Below are 18,736 nucleotides of genomic sequence, written 5' to 3'. Positions count from 1 at the left end.
ATAGCTGAGATTATCCATCAGATGTTCCTCAAGGAGATTCTTCTCCTGACAACTCCAGCATGAGATTATTGTGTATATATAGATCACTGTTATGCACAGGACAGGCTCATGACAAATGTTTGCCAAAATGAAGACAGCACATGGCACCACTGTAGCCCTAGACAGCAAATTCACTGGCATTCCAAGAACGTCACAAATAGCACACTAGTGTGACTTTTTTAAAAAGGGCACTATGTGGCTTGTAAATGTCATCTTGGAGACACGTCACATTGAATCGTGGTGTTTTCATTACTTAACATTCCTCACTTCCTTTCACAATATGAAATTTCCAAAATTAAGATCATTTGGATTGACAGATCTTTTAAAATTCAAGCATTTGTATAAGAATAATTCCCCACTAAAGGAATTCATTTCGTCAGTCTGTTTTACTCCTTATTTCTAGCTAAAATATTGGGCACTAACGTGACAGTTTTGCTGGCGGAGGGACAGCAAGAAAGGCTAATTTTGGAGCCCTGGAGAAGAGTGATGAACAGGAGGGCAGTGCAATGAGAGGGTCATAGGATAGACTGAAAGTGGAAGGGGGTATGGGTAGGAGAGCCTGAAGACAAACATGAACATGAACTGTGTTTCACATCAGTTAGGGTCCCACTCTAATATTTGTACTTCCACAGTACTTAGTACGTCTCAGGCACAGTTCTAAGACCCCATTCAATTAATAGTAGCTTCTAGGGGCACCTGGGTGGCTCAGTTGTTAAGAGTCGGCCTTCGGCTCAGGTCATGATCCCAGGATCCTGGGATCGAGCCCCACATCGGGCTCTCTGCTCTGCAGGAGGCCTGCTTCTCCCTCTCCCTCTCCCACTCCCCCTGCTTGTGTTCCCTCTCTCTCTCTCTGTCAAATGAATAAATAAAATCTCAAAAAAAGAATAAAAGAAATTAATAGTAGCTTCTATGTTTATCCCTATTTGGTAAAAACCAAAGCACAAAAAGGTTGAGTATTTTCCAAAGCTTCACAGCGAGTTAGGGGCAGAGCTGGGTTGAAAACCAGGCACATTTCATAATCATGAATTATTATGCTTTTCTACAGCATACACCCTAGAGCAGTGGCTCTCAAACATGTTTGACCATGACCCCTTGGAGGATTACATGACCCAGTACAACAAAAAATAATAGAAACAGAAGTTTTTAGAAATAATAGTCTTACCACGTACAGTGCATTCAGCTCTTTCCTATTTTATTTTAAAAATCGTTGGTTGCAGGGACGCCTGGGTAGCTCAGTCGGTTAAGTGTCTGCCTTTGGCTGGAGTGCCTGGGTGGATCAGTCGGTTAAGCGTCTGCCTTTGGCTCAGGTTGTGATCCCAGGGTCCTGGGATCGAGTCCCGTCATCGGGCTCCTTGCTCAGCAGGGAGCCTGCTTCTCCCTCTGCCCGCCGCTCCCCCTGCTTGGGCTTGCGTTGCCACGCACTCTCTCTGACAAATAATAAATAAAAATCTTTAAAAAAAAAAATAAAAATCATTGGTTGCAACTAACAAATTACTTTTACAACCCTCAATGGGTTATGACTTACAATTTGAAAAACACTACTGTAGAGACCAGGGCTACGAGTGATCATTCAGTATCTCCACTTGGCTATTTGACAGTCATGTCAAACAAATGAATAGTTATCTTCACTTGGTTACTGATAGTCTACAACCAAACTCCTGAATTTCATCCTCCAATTCTGTTCCTTCCCTTTTCTTCCTCTCTCATTAAATGGTAGCTTCTTCTGCACTGTCCAAATGGTAGCCACTAGCCACTAGCCACAAAGCTATGGAGTGCTTGAAATGTATCTATCATAATTGAGACATGCTGAAGTGTAAAATACACACCAAATTTTGAAGACTTAGCAGGAAAAAAGAACCTAAAATATCTCAGTAACATTTTATATTGATTGCATGTTTAAATAATGTTTAAGATATACTGAGTTAAATCAAATATATTATTAAAATTAATTTCACCTGGGGTGCCTTCAGCTCAGGTCATGATCCCAGGGGCCTGGGATCAAGCTGCGCATGGGGCGCCCTGCTCAGCAGGAAGCCTGCTTCTCCCTCTCTCATTCCCCTTGCTTGTGTTTCTTCTCTTGCTATGTCTCTTTCTGTCAAATAAATAAATAAAATCTTTAAAATTAATTTCACCTGTTTCTTTTTACTTTTTTGATGCTACTTGAAAGATTTTTTTTTTACCGGGGCGCCTGGGTGGCTCAGTCGTTAAGCGTCTACCTTCAGCTCAGGTCATGATCCCAGGGTTCTGGGATCGAGCCCCACATCGGGCTCCCTGCTGGGCAGGAAACCTGCTTCTCCCTCTCCTGCTCCCACTGCTTGTGTTCCCTCTCTCGCTGTGTCTCTCTGTCAAATAAATAAATAAAATCTTTAAAAAAAAAAAAAAGATTTTTTTACCTATGTGGCACATATTTCTTTTCTTTTTTTTTTTTCATGTATTTCTATTGGACAGTAATCTTCTGATTGCTCAAGCTAAAAATCTTAGAATCATCCATGACTCCTTTCTATCCATCAGTATAAGCTCTACTTTCAAAATAGATCCATAATTCAAAACTTCTTACCACCTTTACTACTATACCTTCTTTTCTTTCTCTCTCTCTCTCTCTCTCTCTCTCTCTCTCTCACACACACACACACCAGTATCTCTTGGTTAACTGAAATAACTGATCTTGCTTCCTTCGTCACCACACCCTCCAGCTTATTTAGCTATTTTACACTTCTAGCATGTCTCAACTATAAAGTTGCAGAGTAATCCTTTTAGAAGGTCTACCAGATTATGTCACTCCTGTGTTCAAAATCCTCCAATGTTTCTTTTGCCCTGATTAAAAGCCCAAATCCTTGCCATAGCCTACAAAGCCTTATAAGATCTGGCTGCCAAGCCCACTCCATTATCTGTCCTAATTTCTTACCACTCTCTTCTCAGCTTTGGTGGCCTCCTTGAATCCACCAAATATGCTCCTAGACCTCATGGCCTTTCCACTTCTGTACCTCTGTGTGTAACCCTCTACCCTGGATATCCTCCTTCCTCTTACTCTGATTGGGATCAAATGTCAATTTACCACCAAGTCCTTCACTGACTATTGTATTTACAATTGCAAACATCCCTCTCCTGACTCTTCCACACTTCCACTTCCCACTTCTTTTTATTCTTACAACCTTTCATTATCTTATATAATTTACTTACTTAATTTGTTTATCTGTCTCCCACAAATAAAATGTAGGAGTTCCATGAGGGCAGTGAATTTGTTTCACTTCCATGCCTGGCAAATCCTAGGTGCTCAAAAAATACTAGTTGAATGAATAAGTGAACTACATATTCCCAAACTCAGTTTTGGACCACTTGCAACTAGCCATTCTCAGAAATCTGAAACAAACATTTCAGGATCTTCAGTTTTTAAACCATTATTGTTTTTGGACCTACAGTATTTCCACAATAAGGGAAGCAAGATTTTTCTCCACACTCCAAATCTTTTGTCCGTTTTCTCATGATCCTTAGGTGTCCTCAAAGTGCTCTACAAGAGGGGTTTTCTTTTCCCCAGGCATTAAATCTCCATAGGCATCTGTACCACATCCTAAATTTCTGGCCTAAAATATGTACAGCGATAGCCAGTATAAATCCTTTTTTTAAAAAACATATATTACTTGTTTCAGGGGTACAGGTCTGTAGATCCTTTTTTTTTTTTTTTTAAGGAATTGTAGTTATATTTATTGAGCCCATATTGTATAACAAGTGCTCTTCTGTCTTATTTTTTTAATTATGTTCAATTAGCCAGCATATAGTACATCATTTGTTTTGGATGTAGTGTTCAACGATTCATTAGTTGAGTATAACACCCAGTGCTCATCTCCACAGGTGCCCTCCTTATCCTTAACCCCATACAACCTTCAGGTCTATGCAGTGTACATGAGATACAACCACGTTGTACAAGTGGTATTTGCACCCTCAATTGTTTGTAAACTGGCCACACTTCACCTACCTAGTAGTTCCATCTCTGCATTCAAGATGCGCCCTGTGTTAGGACTAGAGTTGGTAGACACATGGATGGAATGTCAGAGATTGTACACAGGCCCCTTATTTTAGACATGGGGAAATCAAGATTCAGAGAACTGGGGCCACAAACTTAGGTCACATAAAAAAATATAACAATAGGGTGCCTGGGTGGCTCAGTCGGTTAAGCGACTGCCTTCGGCTCAGGTCATGATCCTGGAGTCCCGGGATCGAGTCCCGCATCGGGCTCCCTGCTCGGCAGGGAGTCTGCTTCGTCCTCTGACCCTCCCCCCTCATGTGCTCTCTCTCTCTCTCTCAAATAAATAAATAAAATTTAAAATATATATATATATATATATAACAATAAATAGATATTTTAAATTAAAAAAAAATCAAAACAAAGACACAAAACACTTCGTGGTAGAAGAAGCACTAGAAGCCAGGTCGCTTGCCTCCCACCATTCAGCTGTTCCGCAAAACGACCCTGTTGTGCAGCTCAACTTAGTGGCAGCCTTCTACCGCAACATTTTAATGTGCAAACAGGAGCTCACGGGCTGATAAAGCAGGTGCACAACCGGGACCTCGCACCTCCACAGCAGCGAGAAAAACAAGCAGCTCGCAGCTTCGGCCGCTACCGCCTCCCGACCCCGGCCCCGCTGACCACAGTCTCGCGAGACTAGCGGACGCGGCGAGCCGGCGCAGAGCCGCCCGGAAGTGGGCGAGGGGACCTGACAGCTCCACCCTGGCGTGTGCACTCGAGGCCAGGTGGGGTCGAGGGTCTCCTCGGGGAGCAGCGCGAGGCGGAGTCACGGAGAAGCTTTCTGCCGTTCGCACGGCGGCCTCGGCCCTGGCCCCGCTGCGGCCGCCCCGCCCTTTGCCCTTCACGGCGCCCGGCCCTCCTCGTCGGGGGCTGCCTTTTGCGCCCGGGCAGCCTGCCTTTCCCCTTTTGCTTTCCCTCACGTCTCCTCCCCCGACTCCAACCCCGGAGTCGCGGGTCCTGCAGTGTCCCAGAAGCCGCACGTATAACTTGCTCAGTGTAAGTGCTAGGAATGCCGCTGGCCTCTCTGGGAAATGTGTTCTATCTATAGCTCGGTCTGTCCATCCTGTGTCTGCAGCAGCTATTCCAGGGGCGACATCTGCTTCCCTCTGTTCTCATCTCCCCATTGGTGGCTTCCAACCCGAATTTGGGAATGGGGAGCTCTCCCACCTGTTATCTTTGAGCAGACTAATCTCTTGTAAGCAGAAGTGCCATTTGTAGTCTTCAAAGCCTTTTGGCTTGGGACCGGGAAATTTCCCCCCGGCCCAAATCCAGGCTTTCCAAAACGTATTGCTTTTCTCTGAGAATAATTTAGTTTTGTTTTTTGTTTTAATTTTAAGAATCTGTAACACAATAGTTTTTGCTTTGGTCCTATTGTGCTCGAAGGGAGGAAACTATTAATTTGCCTTCTCAGGTCTTATAAAATTCATTCTCTTTGCTCTGCTAGGGTTAAAACACATTTAGAACATGTAAGTGCGGCTGTCAGCCTTAAAGAATTTAAGGTAATAGTTATTTTCTTTATCTTAATTCCTTTTTGTTTCATAGGGGTAACTCATTCGATTTCGGAGTTCTTTTAATTCTTCTGAAAGATTTCAAGTCTTCTAGAAGCCAAAATGGGACACAGTAAACAGATTAGAATTTTACTTCTGAACGAAATGGAAAAGCTGGAAAAGACCCTCTTCAGACTTGAACAAGGTCAGTAGCAAGTTGTATAGTTGGCTCTGTGTCTTTTAAATTTTTAATTAAATGTCATATTAATTTTTTTAAAACTTTAAGATAAATATAATTTCCAAGGACCTTTCTAAACTTGATCAGTGCAAAGATGGTGCTGCATTCTAAAAATATCACTAATGAAAGTTAATTTTAGTTATAAAGTTGAAAATATGTTTGTCATGTTAAAACAAGGATAAAGTAGCTCACTCTTCTTTCCATGGTAGCTTCCACTTAAGACAGAGGTGTGTATAGGATCAAGACATTTACCATATTATTTCTATTAACAGTTATTATAAAAACTTAGTAAGTTACTTCATCTGTAATTTTACTTGGAGTGTATGTATAGTTTTCCTTTTTTTTTTTTTTTTTAGTTTTTCTTTTTTATAGCCCTCATTCTTTTCCTTTACTGGGACTTTGATTTAGTAAAATAGATCACAGCAAAAAGCAAACTATTATTTATGTTTTTCAAAAGCCCCTCAAATATGGAGAAGATAAAGCTGAAAATATTTTTTGCCAAATATAAAGTGAAAAAACTGATCAGGTTATGTTGAAATATATTTGAGCTTTTTTTTTTTAGACTTTATAATTTTTCAAGATTGAAAAACATTCCAGGGCGCCTGGGTGGCTCAGATGGTTAAGCGTTTGCCTTCGGCTCAGGTCATGATCTCAGGGTCCTGGGATCGAGTCCCGCGTCAGGCTCCCTGCTCCTTGGGAGCCTGCTTCTCCCTCTGCCTCTCTCTGTCTCTAATGAATAAATAAATAAAATCTTTAAAAAAAAAAAAGAAAAGAAAAGAAAAGAAAAACATTCCACACTCATTTATGTTAATATAACTTGTGAAGTAGAAGTTTAATGTATGAAATATAAAGTGCATAGTATAACAGATAGATGTTGATAGTAAACATTGAAGGATTTTTTCCCCCAATATCTCAAGTTAAATTTTTGAAAGAAAAAAAAAAATTCAACCATCACATGTGTTACCTCCATGCCAAATCACCTTCTTCCAACTTTGGCATTTAAGATCACTGAGTACTTACTCCATTTTTGGCTTTCCTAACTCTGCACTTTCCTGGTTTTGATTTTTTCCCTACTCTCTTGAGTACTCTTGTCAACTTGGTGGTGTCTCTTGCTGAGTTCTCTTCCTTCCACATTTTAATTAATTCTATCTATCTGCAAGAAATCCTTTCTTTTTCTCTTCCTCTGCCCTCAAAGAATTATACATTCTCATAGCCTCATTTGTTGCTTCTATGCTGACGGCTCTTTTTGGAAGAAGAGCCTTGAATTTTGCTTGCTTCTTGAAAGCCAGGAGTATAATGGCAAGAGTAAGAAACTAGAATTTTCTTGGCTCTGCTGCTAACAACTTTTTTTGACTTTGGGCAAGTCACATGAATTATTAACATTAATTTGTGAAGTGAAGGGGCGCCTGGGTGGCTCAGTTGTTTAAGCGACTGCCTTCGGCTCAGGTCATGATCCTGGAGTCCCTGGATCGAGTCCCGCATCCGGCTCCCTGCTCAGCGGGGAGTCTGCCTCTCCCTCTGACTCTCCCCCTCTCATGCTCTCTCTCTATCACTATCTCTCTCAATAAATAAATAAAAAATAAATAAATAATAATTTGTGAAGTGAAGATGTTAATTTCTGCTCTTCTACCTTCCTGGATTTTGAAGCTCAAAATTAATAATACATGGTTTTAAAGACTAAATGGGTATAAGGCATTGATAGATCACTGTACCTATTTATTTCACCCTGGTTTCTTGGCTTCATCCAGGTATTACACTATAGAATAGACTCAGGATAGCTCCACTTGGAGATGCTTAAGTCTAACATATCCAAAACCATCTCCTCCCCATTCTCAAACCTTCTTCATTTCACATCCTGTTTATTCTAGTGATATCTCCATTTTCATAGTTTCAAGGCCTTTGAAACTATGTACTCTTCTTTGACAATTTCTTCTCTTTAACTGTAGTCTCTTTAAGCCCTATAATTTCTTTCCAAATGTCTGTTTGCCTGTCTCTCTCTTTCATATGCCTGAATATGTATACTAGGATAATCTTGGGATGCTTGGGTGGCTCAGTCGGTTAAGCGGCTGCTTTCTGCTCAGGTCATGATCCCAGGGTCCAGGGATCGAGCCCCACATGGGGCTCCTTGCTCAGCGGGGAGCCTGCTTCTCTTTCTGCCTGCCTCTCCCGCTGCTTGTGCATGTGCTCTCTCTCTCTGACCAATAAATAAATAAAATCTCAAAAAAAAAGATAATCTTCTTATGCCATCTCTTCCCTTTTCATTAATTGGTGTTTATATAGTCAAATTTAAATGCTTCTGGCTGGCTTCCAAGACATTCTATAATGAAATACACCTTCCTTAGCCAAGGTTGTTATCTCATTGTTCCCCATTACTAGTGTCCTGCATCTTTACAGTTCCCCTGTTAATTCCCTCCCCACTGGCTTTTCCTTTTTTTAAAAAAGATTTTATTTATTTATTTGACAGAGAGAGAGACTTCGAGAGAGGGAACACAAGCGGGAGAGTGGGAGAGGGAGAAGCAGGCTTCCCGCTGAGCAGAGAGCCCGATGTGGGACTTGATCCCAGGACCCTGGGATCGTGACCAGAGCCTAAGGCAGATGCTTAACGACTGAGCCACCCAGGCGCCCCCTACTGGCTTTTCTCATAGCTCTCCTGACACTTTCATTTTTGTCAGATTCCTCTATAATTATTAAATCCCTTTCCTATCATTCTGTGTGTTGCCTACCTCTCAACTTGAAGCTAAAATTCCACCTCCTCCTTGAGGTCTTTCCTTAATTTTTTGTTATCTCCTTTCTTTGATTTCCAATCACACAATAGTCACAGAACAATTAAGTCCTCAACAATGTAGCAGTTTCTAAAAGATTATTGGTCTTACAGTGTCCAACTAGAGTTTAAGATCTGTGAGGATAGGGCAAGTATTATAAACCTAGTACAATGTACAACAGTCAATAAATCCCTGCTGATTGATTACTAAAACATGAGTTAAAGCTAGCAAAAAGTGTAAAATCAGCCAAGCTAGTTGAAGAGGGAACTGTGAAGGGTTTATAAAATAAGAGTGATGTGGTTGAGTCTGTAACTCTAGTTAAAATCAGTAAATTCAACCAAATGCTATAAATGGGAACATGTCAGTTTTTTGTGTGCAGTAATGAGGTGATCATATTGTTATAGAAGATAATTATAATGTGAAAGATGAAGAGACATTGGAGACAAGAAATCCTCAAGAAGGCTATTTTGAAAATATGTCTGTTTGAAGATAAGGGTTTAACTACATCAGAGTCAGAAAAAAGGGAATAGAGTATGAGACATTTTAAAATTCACAGGACTTGGCGACCAATTAGGTGTGAAGAAAAACTCTGGCAGTTTTTTGTTCTTTCATATTTAATTGGTCACCATGTCCTTCTTTGTTTTTCTTTTCTTTTCACTTTTCCCTAAGAAAGGATTCCTCCTCATTTTTTTTTTTTAAAGATTTTATTTATTTATTTGAGAGCGAGAATGAGAGAGAGAGAGCATGAGAGAGGGGAGGGTCAGAGGGAGAAGCAGGCTCCCTGCCGAGCAGGGAGCCCGATGCGGGACTCGATCCTGGGACTCCAGGATCATGACCTGAGCCGAAGGCAGTCGCTTAACCAACTGAGCCACCCAGGCGCCCCTCCTCCTCATTTTCAAGGCTAGTATCTCTATAGATTCTTCTAATTCAACAAGTACAAGACCAAATAATTATTTTTTTCTAGCCATATCATAGCCTTCTATATTTCCTATTTCACTCAGTGGCAGAATAATGAACAAAATCAGTTTTCCCCAAACCTGGAGTTCTTCCATTTTTATATTGGTTGGTCAAATTTCAACTTACACTTTTTTTTAAAGAAAATACTTATAGGGGCGCCTGGGTGGCTCAGTCGTTAAGCGTCTGCCTTCAGCTCAGGTCATGATCCCAGCGTCCTGGATCAAGCCCCACGTCGGGCTCCCTGCTCCACAGGAATCCTGCTTCTCCCTCTCCCACTCCTCCTGCTTGTGTTCCCTCTCTCCCTGTCTCTCTCTATCAAATGAATAAATAAATAAAATCTTAAAAAAAAAAAAAAGAAAGTACTTGTAAAGCTTTCTTGATTAGGATCTGGAGCTTATATAAATTTAGTGGAGGGGAACAAGATGGGAAAATTTAGTTTATATTAATAGTTTAATCACTCACTTTACTAGTTGCCTGCAGGAGGGAATGGCTAATCTGAGTAAAGTATTCCTAGTGTTCTATGAGGAATAAGATAGCCACACCATTTACTGCTATGACCTAAGCTAATTTTAGCAAACTGAGTGAGTAATTATGGAATCTGACATACTCTAGGTATTCTAATGTTTCATTTACTGTATATAAAAATTTTAATTTCAGTGAGTTGTATTAGAGGTCTACAGAGTGGCTATGTACCCTTAAGGGTAGGCACTGATCTATCTATTGGAATATAGGAAAAAAGTACAGGATTTTTCCTTTCTTTTCCTTTTTTTCTTTCATCTGTTTTTGTTTTTAAAAAAGCTATTAAAGGGCGCCTGGGTGGCTCAGTCGTTAAGCGTCTGCCTTCGGCTTGGGTCATGATCCCAGGGTCCTGGGATCGAGCCCCGCATCGGGCTCCCTGCTCGGCGGGGAGCCTGCTTCTCCCTCTCCTGCTCCCCCTGCTTGTGTTCCCTCTCTCGCTGTATCTCTCTCTGTCAAATAAATGAATAAAATCTTTAAAAAAATAAATAAATAAAATAAAATAAATAAAATAAAATAAAAAAGTTATTAAATTTGGGGGCACCTGGCTGGCTCAGTCAGAGCATGCGACTCTTGATCTCAGGGTCGTGAGTTTGAGCCCCACGTTGGGTATAGAGATCACTAAAAATCAATCAATCAATTTTTTAAAAAGATTTTTAAAAAAGCAGTTACATTTTGGTAATGCATAAATTGATATTGATGCTTTCAGTTTGTGTGTCACATGAGTTATAAACAAGAAGGACATATTCTAGAAAAGAGTGGAGGTTGGAGGTCTGGAAGGGGTTGACAGTCACACCATATCTGGTTTGCTTGCAGTATGTTGCCACGGATTACATTTTTAGCTAATCCAGGTTAAGTACGTATACAAGTTATATTATCTTAAATAGTAGAGTCTGTATAATACTTTGCCAAAAAAGGTAGAATAACCATAAATGCCTCTTTTACCTCGAGGTTGTCAAACTTAAAGATGAGTTAGAAAATGTTTGATATTTGCTGTTTGAAATTTGTCCTTTTCAGGAATGACATGTAGCTTTCTTAGAAAATATTTTCTGAAAAAAAATTTTCTGGGGGCACCTGGGTGGCTCAGTCGATTAAGCGGCTGCCTTCAGCTCAGGTCATGATCCCAGGGTCCTGGGATTGAGCCCCGCATCAGGCTCCTTGCTCAGCAGGCAGCCTGCTTCTCCCTCTGCCTCTGCCTGCCGCTCCCCCTGCTTGTGCTCTCTCTCTCACTGTCTCTCTCTCTGTGTCAAATAAAAATAAATAAAATCTTTAAAAAAAAATTTTTTTTTCTGAAAAAATAAACACAATTTAACTGTGAGGTAAACCTGAGTGAGAAAGTTAACTGCTTTTTGATGAAAATTGATAGTATAGAGCAGAGTTGAGCACATTTTTCCTGTAAAGGTTCAGATAACAAATATTTCAGCTTTGCAGGCCATATACTTTCTGTTGGAGCTACTCAGCTCTGCCATTGTATCATGAAAGCAACCATAAACGACATATAAATGAATGGGTATGGCTGTGTTCCAATAAAACTTTATTTACAGAAACAGATAGTAGACTGGATATAGTTTGCTGACCCTTGCTATAGCAAGAACATTTTGAATATGTATTTTAGGAACCCTTCCATCATATGATTTTAGCCATATAATGAATATCTGCCCTCTTTAAAAAGTTGATAACAAAATTTTCTAATCTGTTTAAAATCTTCCAAATAAAGGATTTCTGTTGGTTTTCAAATCATCTGTTTAATATATAAATGTGGAACATCTTATTAGCTTATAAAAACAATTGATGATGGCAGGAAAATATATCTTTACTAGCACATTTCAACAAAAATCTTTACATAATTGGTGAATGGGATTGAAAAATTAATGTCATGGATTAGTAAACACAGCCACCAAGAGCTTCTTCCATTTGAATTTGGGTATCTTTGTGTTTTTTTTTTCAAGTCTGAGGCCGCTAAATCAAATATCAATAAACAGAAGTTGGAATCTTTAAATTACTTTATCATGGAATATGAAACCAAGACTTAAAATTAATGAAATTTATTTAATCACATTGCTATCACTGACAGATATTATCAATACTAAATTTTAGTGAGAGCTAAAAGATTTTTTCCGTCCATTAATAAATTAGTTATTTAAAATGTTTATTTTATTTACATCTTATCCCATTTTTATGTTTTATAATTTATATAATCTATTAAATCATCATACATGTGTATTCTATAAATAAATATTCATATTTAGAGAATGCTTGTCAGTTTTTTTCTGAGGGTATACCACTGATCTAAATACTGTTTTGAGATTTTGGATGAGTTTTAACCTTTGTACTACAAGTTCTCTGAATCCTTGTGTAATGATAAAAACAATATTTGTATAAGCTGAACAGGGGACAGGTTGTTTAAATATGCTCAGACAGCTAATCTCTGATGTTTGTACCTGTTCAAAATAATACCACTTCTTCCATAATAAATTTAATCAGTATTGTAAAGATATAGATATTTATGGTTCTCACAGTCACTGAGTATTAAAATTTTGTGTTTTAAATCTTTGGGCAATTATTTCTCAAACTATCTCTTCATAATTGTATCTCTAACTTTAAAATGATGTTTTCCCAATTATGAAATTATAGAAGTGTATAAAAAGCCTTTGTTCTGTGCTCTTTGTTTCAAAACAAAATTGGGTTTATACTATCCAAGCAAGTTGAAACCTGCTTATAGTATAATGGTGGGTGAATTCCACCTCCTAGCTTACTGCCACATTTCAGCCATGCTTTTTTCTAGAAAGGATTTCAAAAGATCTCTATAGATGCATAAAATGAACAAAATGGAATAAAAGTAGCCATGTTATTAAATATCTTTAAATAACATGACTTATAATGGCTAATAATATTCTAGCTTGGATAATACCATAATTTGTACCATAATTTATTTAATCATTCCCAATCTTTAGATAGTTTGTTGTCAGTTTATTTAATTATAATAAATGAAGCTGTTATGAATACACTCTATGTTTACATCATTGATTAATTCCTCAGAAAACATATGTGTATATGAAATTATTGGGCCAAACATAAGCCTTATTAACACTTAGTATATTTATGCCAAATTATGTTTAGAAAAATTTAGGTATACAGCTACTTGGAAAAAAATTATAAGTTTCACTGTACAATGTGAGAAGTGAGTCCCTAAAGTTTTGCAGTTAATGACATTTGGATAATTTGTTTCTTATTTGCTAAAGCCATTTGCTATGGAAAAAAATTATATTCATAATTTAGTACAATCCAAGAATGTGGTTAGCAGTACTTATCACTAAATTATAATTTTTTCAAGGAATGCCTAGAAATTCCATTCTTCACATTATCTGCAGTATGCAAAACAGAGTATTTGTATTTCTCTAGGCAAAGATAGGGGTATTTGATTGGATTACAGTAAATTGAAAGAGTCCAGCATTCTCTTAATATCTTTTATTGAAATCTCCTGTTCATAAAGAATAGCTTACCAATCTCCTGTTCACAAAGAATAGCTTTGGTATTTAGTGTTGTGATGTAGAATTTACCATCTGTCAAATATCATTGGGAGGGGTTTACTTCTACCAAAGAGCAGTTTTAAACATGACTGAAACATCTACATGTTCTACATTTCAGAATTTGCTTTGAATCAAACTGACATTATATATGTGTGTGTGTGTGTGTGTATTAGCAGATATATATGTATAGTATATATACATATATGTGTGTGTATATATATATATTAGCAGATACTGATATCTCTGATTCATATCCACCACAGTAGGGTTCACTGTAGCTTCAGCCTTGCTTATTTGTAACATCTTTCTCTGACATTGAAAAATTACCTTTATTTTTGAAAGATATTTTCACCAAGTATGGAATTCTAGGCCGACAGTTTTAATCTCTAAGTACAGTTGACCCTTAAACAATGCTGAGGTTAGGGGCACTGACCCCCCTCCCCATGCAGCCAAAAATCCAGGTATAACTTTAGATTCCCCCAGAACTTAACTACTAATAGCCTATTGTTGACCAGAAGCCTTACAGATAACACATATTTTGTATGTTATATGTATTATATGCTGTAATCTAACAGTAAGTAAGCTAGAGAAAAGAGAATGTTATTAAGAAAATCATAAGGAGGGGCGCCTGGGTGGCTCAGTTGGTTAGCCTCTACCTTCAGCAGGGGTCGTGATCTCCAGGTCCTAGGTTTGAGCCCCACGTAGGGCTCCCTGCTCTGTGGGGAGTCTGCTTCTCCCTCTCCCTCTGCCCCTCCCCACTGCTCATTCTCTGTCTCTCTCTCTCAAATAAATAAAATCTTAAAAAAAAAAAAATTTATGAGGAAAAGAAAATACATTTACAGTACTGTACTGTAAAAAAAAAACAATGTGTAAGTGGACCTGCACAGTTCAGACCCGTATTGTCCAAGAATCTACTGTACCTTAAGAATCTACTGTACCTCCACTATCTTCTTGCTTTTATTGTTTCCCATGAGAAATCTGGCATCCTTATCATTGTTCCTCTGAACTTACTATGACATTTTCCCCCCTCTGGCTACTTGTAAGATATTTTCTTTATTACTGGTTTTGAGCAATTTGATTTTGATGTTTCTTGGTGTGATTTCCTTCATGTTTCTTGACTGGGGATTTATTAAACTTCTTTGATCTATAAATTTGTTGTTTTTATCAAATTTGGGTATTTTTCTACCCATTATTTCTTTAAATACTTGATATCCCCCCTCTCTTTACTCTTCTTTGAGGACTTTAATTACCTATATATTAGACCACTTGAGTTTTTCCACAGATCACTGATGCTTTTTCAATTTTTTAGACTCTGTTTTCTCTCTTTGTTTCATTTTGGGTATTTCTTTGCTGTGTCTTGAAAGTCACTAATTTTTTTTCTGCCATGTCTCACCATCCATTAATTCCATGTTGTAGATTTTTCATCTCAGACCTTATAGTTTTCATTTTTAAAAAGTTTTATTTCGATCTTTTGTTCTGTTTTGTTTTTTATTATTTTCCATGTCTTGAAATAACTTTTTTTTTAACATATGGAATACACTTACGATAACTGATGTCCTTCCTTATCTGCTAGTTCAACATCTGTGTCATTCCTGGGTCAGTTTTCATTAAGTGATTATTTTCCTTGTTAAGGGTTGTGTTTTCTTCTTTGTATGTCTTATAATCTTCATTTGGATGTCAGACATAAATTTTACTTTGTTGAATGCTGGGTATTTTTGGATTCTTATAAATGTTTTTTGTCTTTGTTTTTGGAATGAAGTTAAGTTACTTGGAAATATTTTAATACTTTTGAGCTTTACTTTTGATTTGTGAAGCTAGTCTAGTCTATGTCCAGTCTAGGGCTCATTACTCTCCACTCCTGAAACAAGATCCTCTGAACTTTCTTCCCAGTGCCGCATGAATTATGAATTTTTCCAATCTGGCTGGTTAGAAGAAACACTATTCCTGGTCTCAGACATGCACTGATCAGTACTCTGCTGAATACTCAAGGGAGACCTTCTGCAAATCTCTGGAGTTCTGTCTCTGTGCAGCTTTCTCCTCCTCACTAACTGTTCTCATCTGCAAACTAGCTGCTTTGGTCTCGACAGATTCTTAGCTCCATCTTCTCAGCTCAGAAAGTTAGTTGAGCTCTGCCTGGTTCTCCTTCTGCCTCAACCTGGAAATTCTTTTAAGGTAGTAAGAAGGGGCAGTTTTAAGGTTCACATTGCTTATTTTCTGTCTCTTAATTGCCTGATGTCCAGGCTTAAAAACTATCATTTCATATATTTTGTCTGGTTTTTCCTGGTTTCTTTTAAGTTTCAAGGAAGAGTGTAAATCCAATCCCTGTTATTCATTACATCTTTGCCAGAAGCAGGAGTCTGAGGTCCTTTACATCTTCTGTTTCCTCTGTGTGGATTGCCCTACCCCAGATATCTGTGTCATTGACGCTCTCACCTCTTTCTGTTTAGCAGTTTTTTATTGGATGCTGGACATTATGAATGTTCTGTTGTTACATCTCTGGATTTTTTTGTCTTCCTTTAAAGGAGTGATGCCTTTTATTTTAACAGCCATATACATTATCTGTGGGTCACCTTATCCTTTTGAGGCTATTTTAAGCTTTGACAGGATAGGTTTATAGTAGTTTTTACTCTAGGGCTATGTTAGCCCTACTACATAAGACATGATTCTTTTGAATACAACAGGTGTTCAAAAACGTCTCTTCACTCTGGCTGCTTGAAAATTGTAATGTCTCCCAGGCCTGAGTGAGCTCTGGGAATTGGTCAATTGATAGTTCCTAGTAGTTATTCTTTGCCCAGGCTCCTGGAGTCAAATACTGCCCATGTCAGCCTGGTATTCAGGCATATTCAAGAAGACCCTAGGTAATTTTCTAGAGCTCTTTCTTTGCATAGCTTTCTTCTGTGCCATACTCTGCCCTGAAAATTGCAGTTTCTTCACCCTCCCCAAACTCTAATCTCTGTCTTCTCAACTCAGACTACTGTTCCTGCTCCCTGTGTCACAGCCCAGAAAGTTTCCCCAGTCTAAAAGCTAGAGTCCATAGGAATCACCCTTCTCTCAGGCATCGCAGTCCTTTACTACTTATTTCTGAAAACAGTTGTCTCATATATTTCTAGTTTTTCAGCAGAGGGCAGATCTAATGCCAGTTACTCCATTATGGCCAGAAGCAGACATATTCAGAGTGATATATCATGCAAAGTGATTTAATATACAAGTTAGGTTATGTGACTTCTCTGCTTAAAACTGTTGATTGGCTCCTCATTTCAGTCAGAGAAGAAGCCAAAATACTTACAGTGGCCTACAAAATCATGATTTGACTTCCCTGTTACCTTTCTTTCCTTATACCCTACTACTTCTCTCCCGGTTTATTCCAATCCACACATACTGAACTTCTTATTTCTGGAACCACCAGGCATGCTTCCATCCTAAGTCTTCTCTGTTTCCTTTGCTTGGTCAGTACTTTCCATAGATGGCCATGAATAGCCATGTGGCTAACTCCCTCACTTCTCTCAAGCTTTTCAACTTCTTAATAAAATTGCTACCATCTCCCCACCATCTCTTCTTTTCCCCCATTTTCCTTACACTGCTCTGATTTTTCTTTTTTCTCGTAGCATTTATCCCTCCCTGACATATTGTTTTTTCTTACTTATTTGTCATGTTCATTGTTTAATGGCTGCCTTCCCCCTTTAGAACTCAAGCTCCACAAGGGCAGAGATCATTGTCTATTTTGTTTCCTATACATGGTCTACACTTATTACATAATTTTCTATACTTTGTTAGATGTTTAATAAATTGAGCATTAAAAGTATTGATATTGGGCGCCTGGGTGGCTCAGTTGGTTAAGCGACTGCCTTCAGCTCAGGTCATGATCCCAGGGTCCTGGGATCGAGTCCCGCATCGGGCTCCCTCCTCTGCGGGGAGCCTGCTTCTCCCTCTCCCACTCCCCCTGCTTATGTTCCCTCTCTCGCTGTGTCTGTCTCTGTCAAATAAATAAATAAAATCTTTAAAAAAAAAAAAAAGTATTGATATTAGTATGCTTCTTTCTATTCAAAAAGTTTCTTAAGAGGTAAACATTTCCGGTTCTACAATAAATAAGTCCCAGAGATGAAAAGTACAGCATAGGGAATATAGTCAATAATATTGTAATAACATTGTATGATGACTGCCCTTATTGTGGTGAGCATTATGTGATGTGTATAGTTGTTGAATCACTATGTTATATACCTGAAAGTCATATAACATTGTATGTCAACTATGCTTCAATAGTAAAAAAATAAATTAAATAAATTTTTAAAATTTCCTTAAGCTTGGGATGCCTGGGTGGCTCAGTCGGTTAAGCACTTGCACGCTCTCTCTGTATGACAAATAAATAAATAAAATATATATTTTTTAATTTCCTTAAGCTTAAAGATTATAATCAGCAAAACTAAATTTTCCTGCCTTCATTGGTATGACCCTTTATTAACTGAAATGTTACATTCATGATTAAAATTTATAAGCCTTATATTTCTTTTTTTATTACTTCTTTTTTAACGATTTTTATTTTAATTCCAGTGTAGTTAACATACAGTCTTATATTAGTCTCAGGTATACATATAGTGATTCAGCAATTCTATGTGTTACTCAGTGCTCATCATGGTAAGTATACTCTTACATGCCTTATAGTTCTAACAGACTTTACTATAGTCAGAATTTTCACATTCTAATAATTATAATCAGGATTTAAAATCTGCCGTGAACCAACCACAATTTTATTTCACTGTAAAAGTATAACTATAATGTGTTGATTTTTTTTTCATGGCAAAATACTTGTAACACATTGTAGAAGTCTCGGATATATTTTAGTAGAAATAGCCTAACTTTGGTAAAAGCGGGAATGTTTTGGCCCTCGGAATTCCGAGAAAGGCTTAAATATTAAATACTAAACCATGAGAAATAGGGATAGAGGCATTAGTTTGCTGGAATCACTTGTGTTGACTCACAAGAGCAGACTGTGCATATCTCTTCCCAGTTCCATGTTCAGTGAGATCACGTTGGTAGCTTAAGGTTGAACACAGTAAGATTGTTTCCCCCAGAAAGTCAGCAAACACGCTCAGTTAGGGCTCAGCACTCCCAACCCCCAACCCCAGCCTCACACAGCCACTTGTTAACTATTACCATACCGCTGGATTTGAGCAGACATCAAGAAC

At 38.3% G+C, this 18,736-nt stretch overlaps 2 protein-coding genes across 8 annotated transcripts in view; one reads left to right on the top strand and one right to left on the bottom strand.

Annotated features, from left to right (window-relative positions):
* The window catches only part of FRRS1 (ferric chelate reductase 1), a 107,358-nt gene extending 102,659 nt beyond the window's left edge, over positions 1-4,699 (bottom strand). For 2 of the 5 annotated variants that reach the window (XM_054512718.1, XM_045897119.2), the window contains exons 1-2: positions 4,575-4,658; positions 1,202-1,466 (exon numbers count right to left, since the gene is read on the bottom strand). The gene's annotated coding sequence lies outside the window, so the exon portion shown is untranslated. Of the gene's footprint in view, positions 1-1,201; positions 1,489-4,012; positions 4,206-4,574 lie in introns of those variants that run through there. The other 3 variants (XM_054512721.1, XM_054512722.1, XM_054512723.2) reach the window with 3 other exon arrangements.
* Positions 4,700-4,782: 83 nt separating this feature from the next.
* AGL (amylo-alpha-1, 6-glucosidase, 4-alpha-glucanotransferase) overlaps positions 4,783-18,736 on the top strand; it is an 81,114-nt gene continuing 67,160 nt past the window's right edge. The window contains exons 1-2 of one of the 3 annotated variants that reach the window (XM_045897114.3): positions 4,783-5,059; positions 5,606-5,755. In XM_045897114.3, the coding sequence (XP_045753070.1) occupies positions 5,674-5,755 (82 nt within the window). In that variant the 5' untranslated portion in view covers positions 4,783-5,059; positions 5,606-5,673. The other 2 variants (XM_045897115.3, XM_045897113.3) reach the window with 2 other exon arrangements.

This window comes from Mirounga angustirostris, unplaced genomic scaffold (genome assembly GCF_029215605.1).
Source record: "Mirounga angustirostris isolate CCGP_5_RB_7025 unplaced genomic scaffold, mMirAng1.0.hap1 SCAF_4, whole genome shotgun sequence".
Taxonomy (NCBI): domain Eukaryota; kingdom Metazoa; phylum Chordata; class Mammalia; order Carnivora; family Phocidae; genus Mirounga; species Mirounga angustirostris.
Note: the sequence above shows the minus strand (reverse complement) of the source record. Positions and strands in the feature narration are given on the sequence as shown.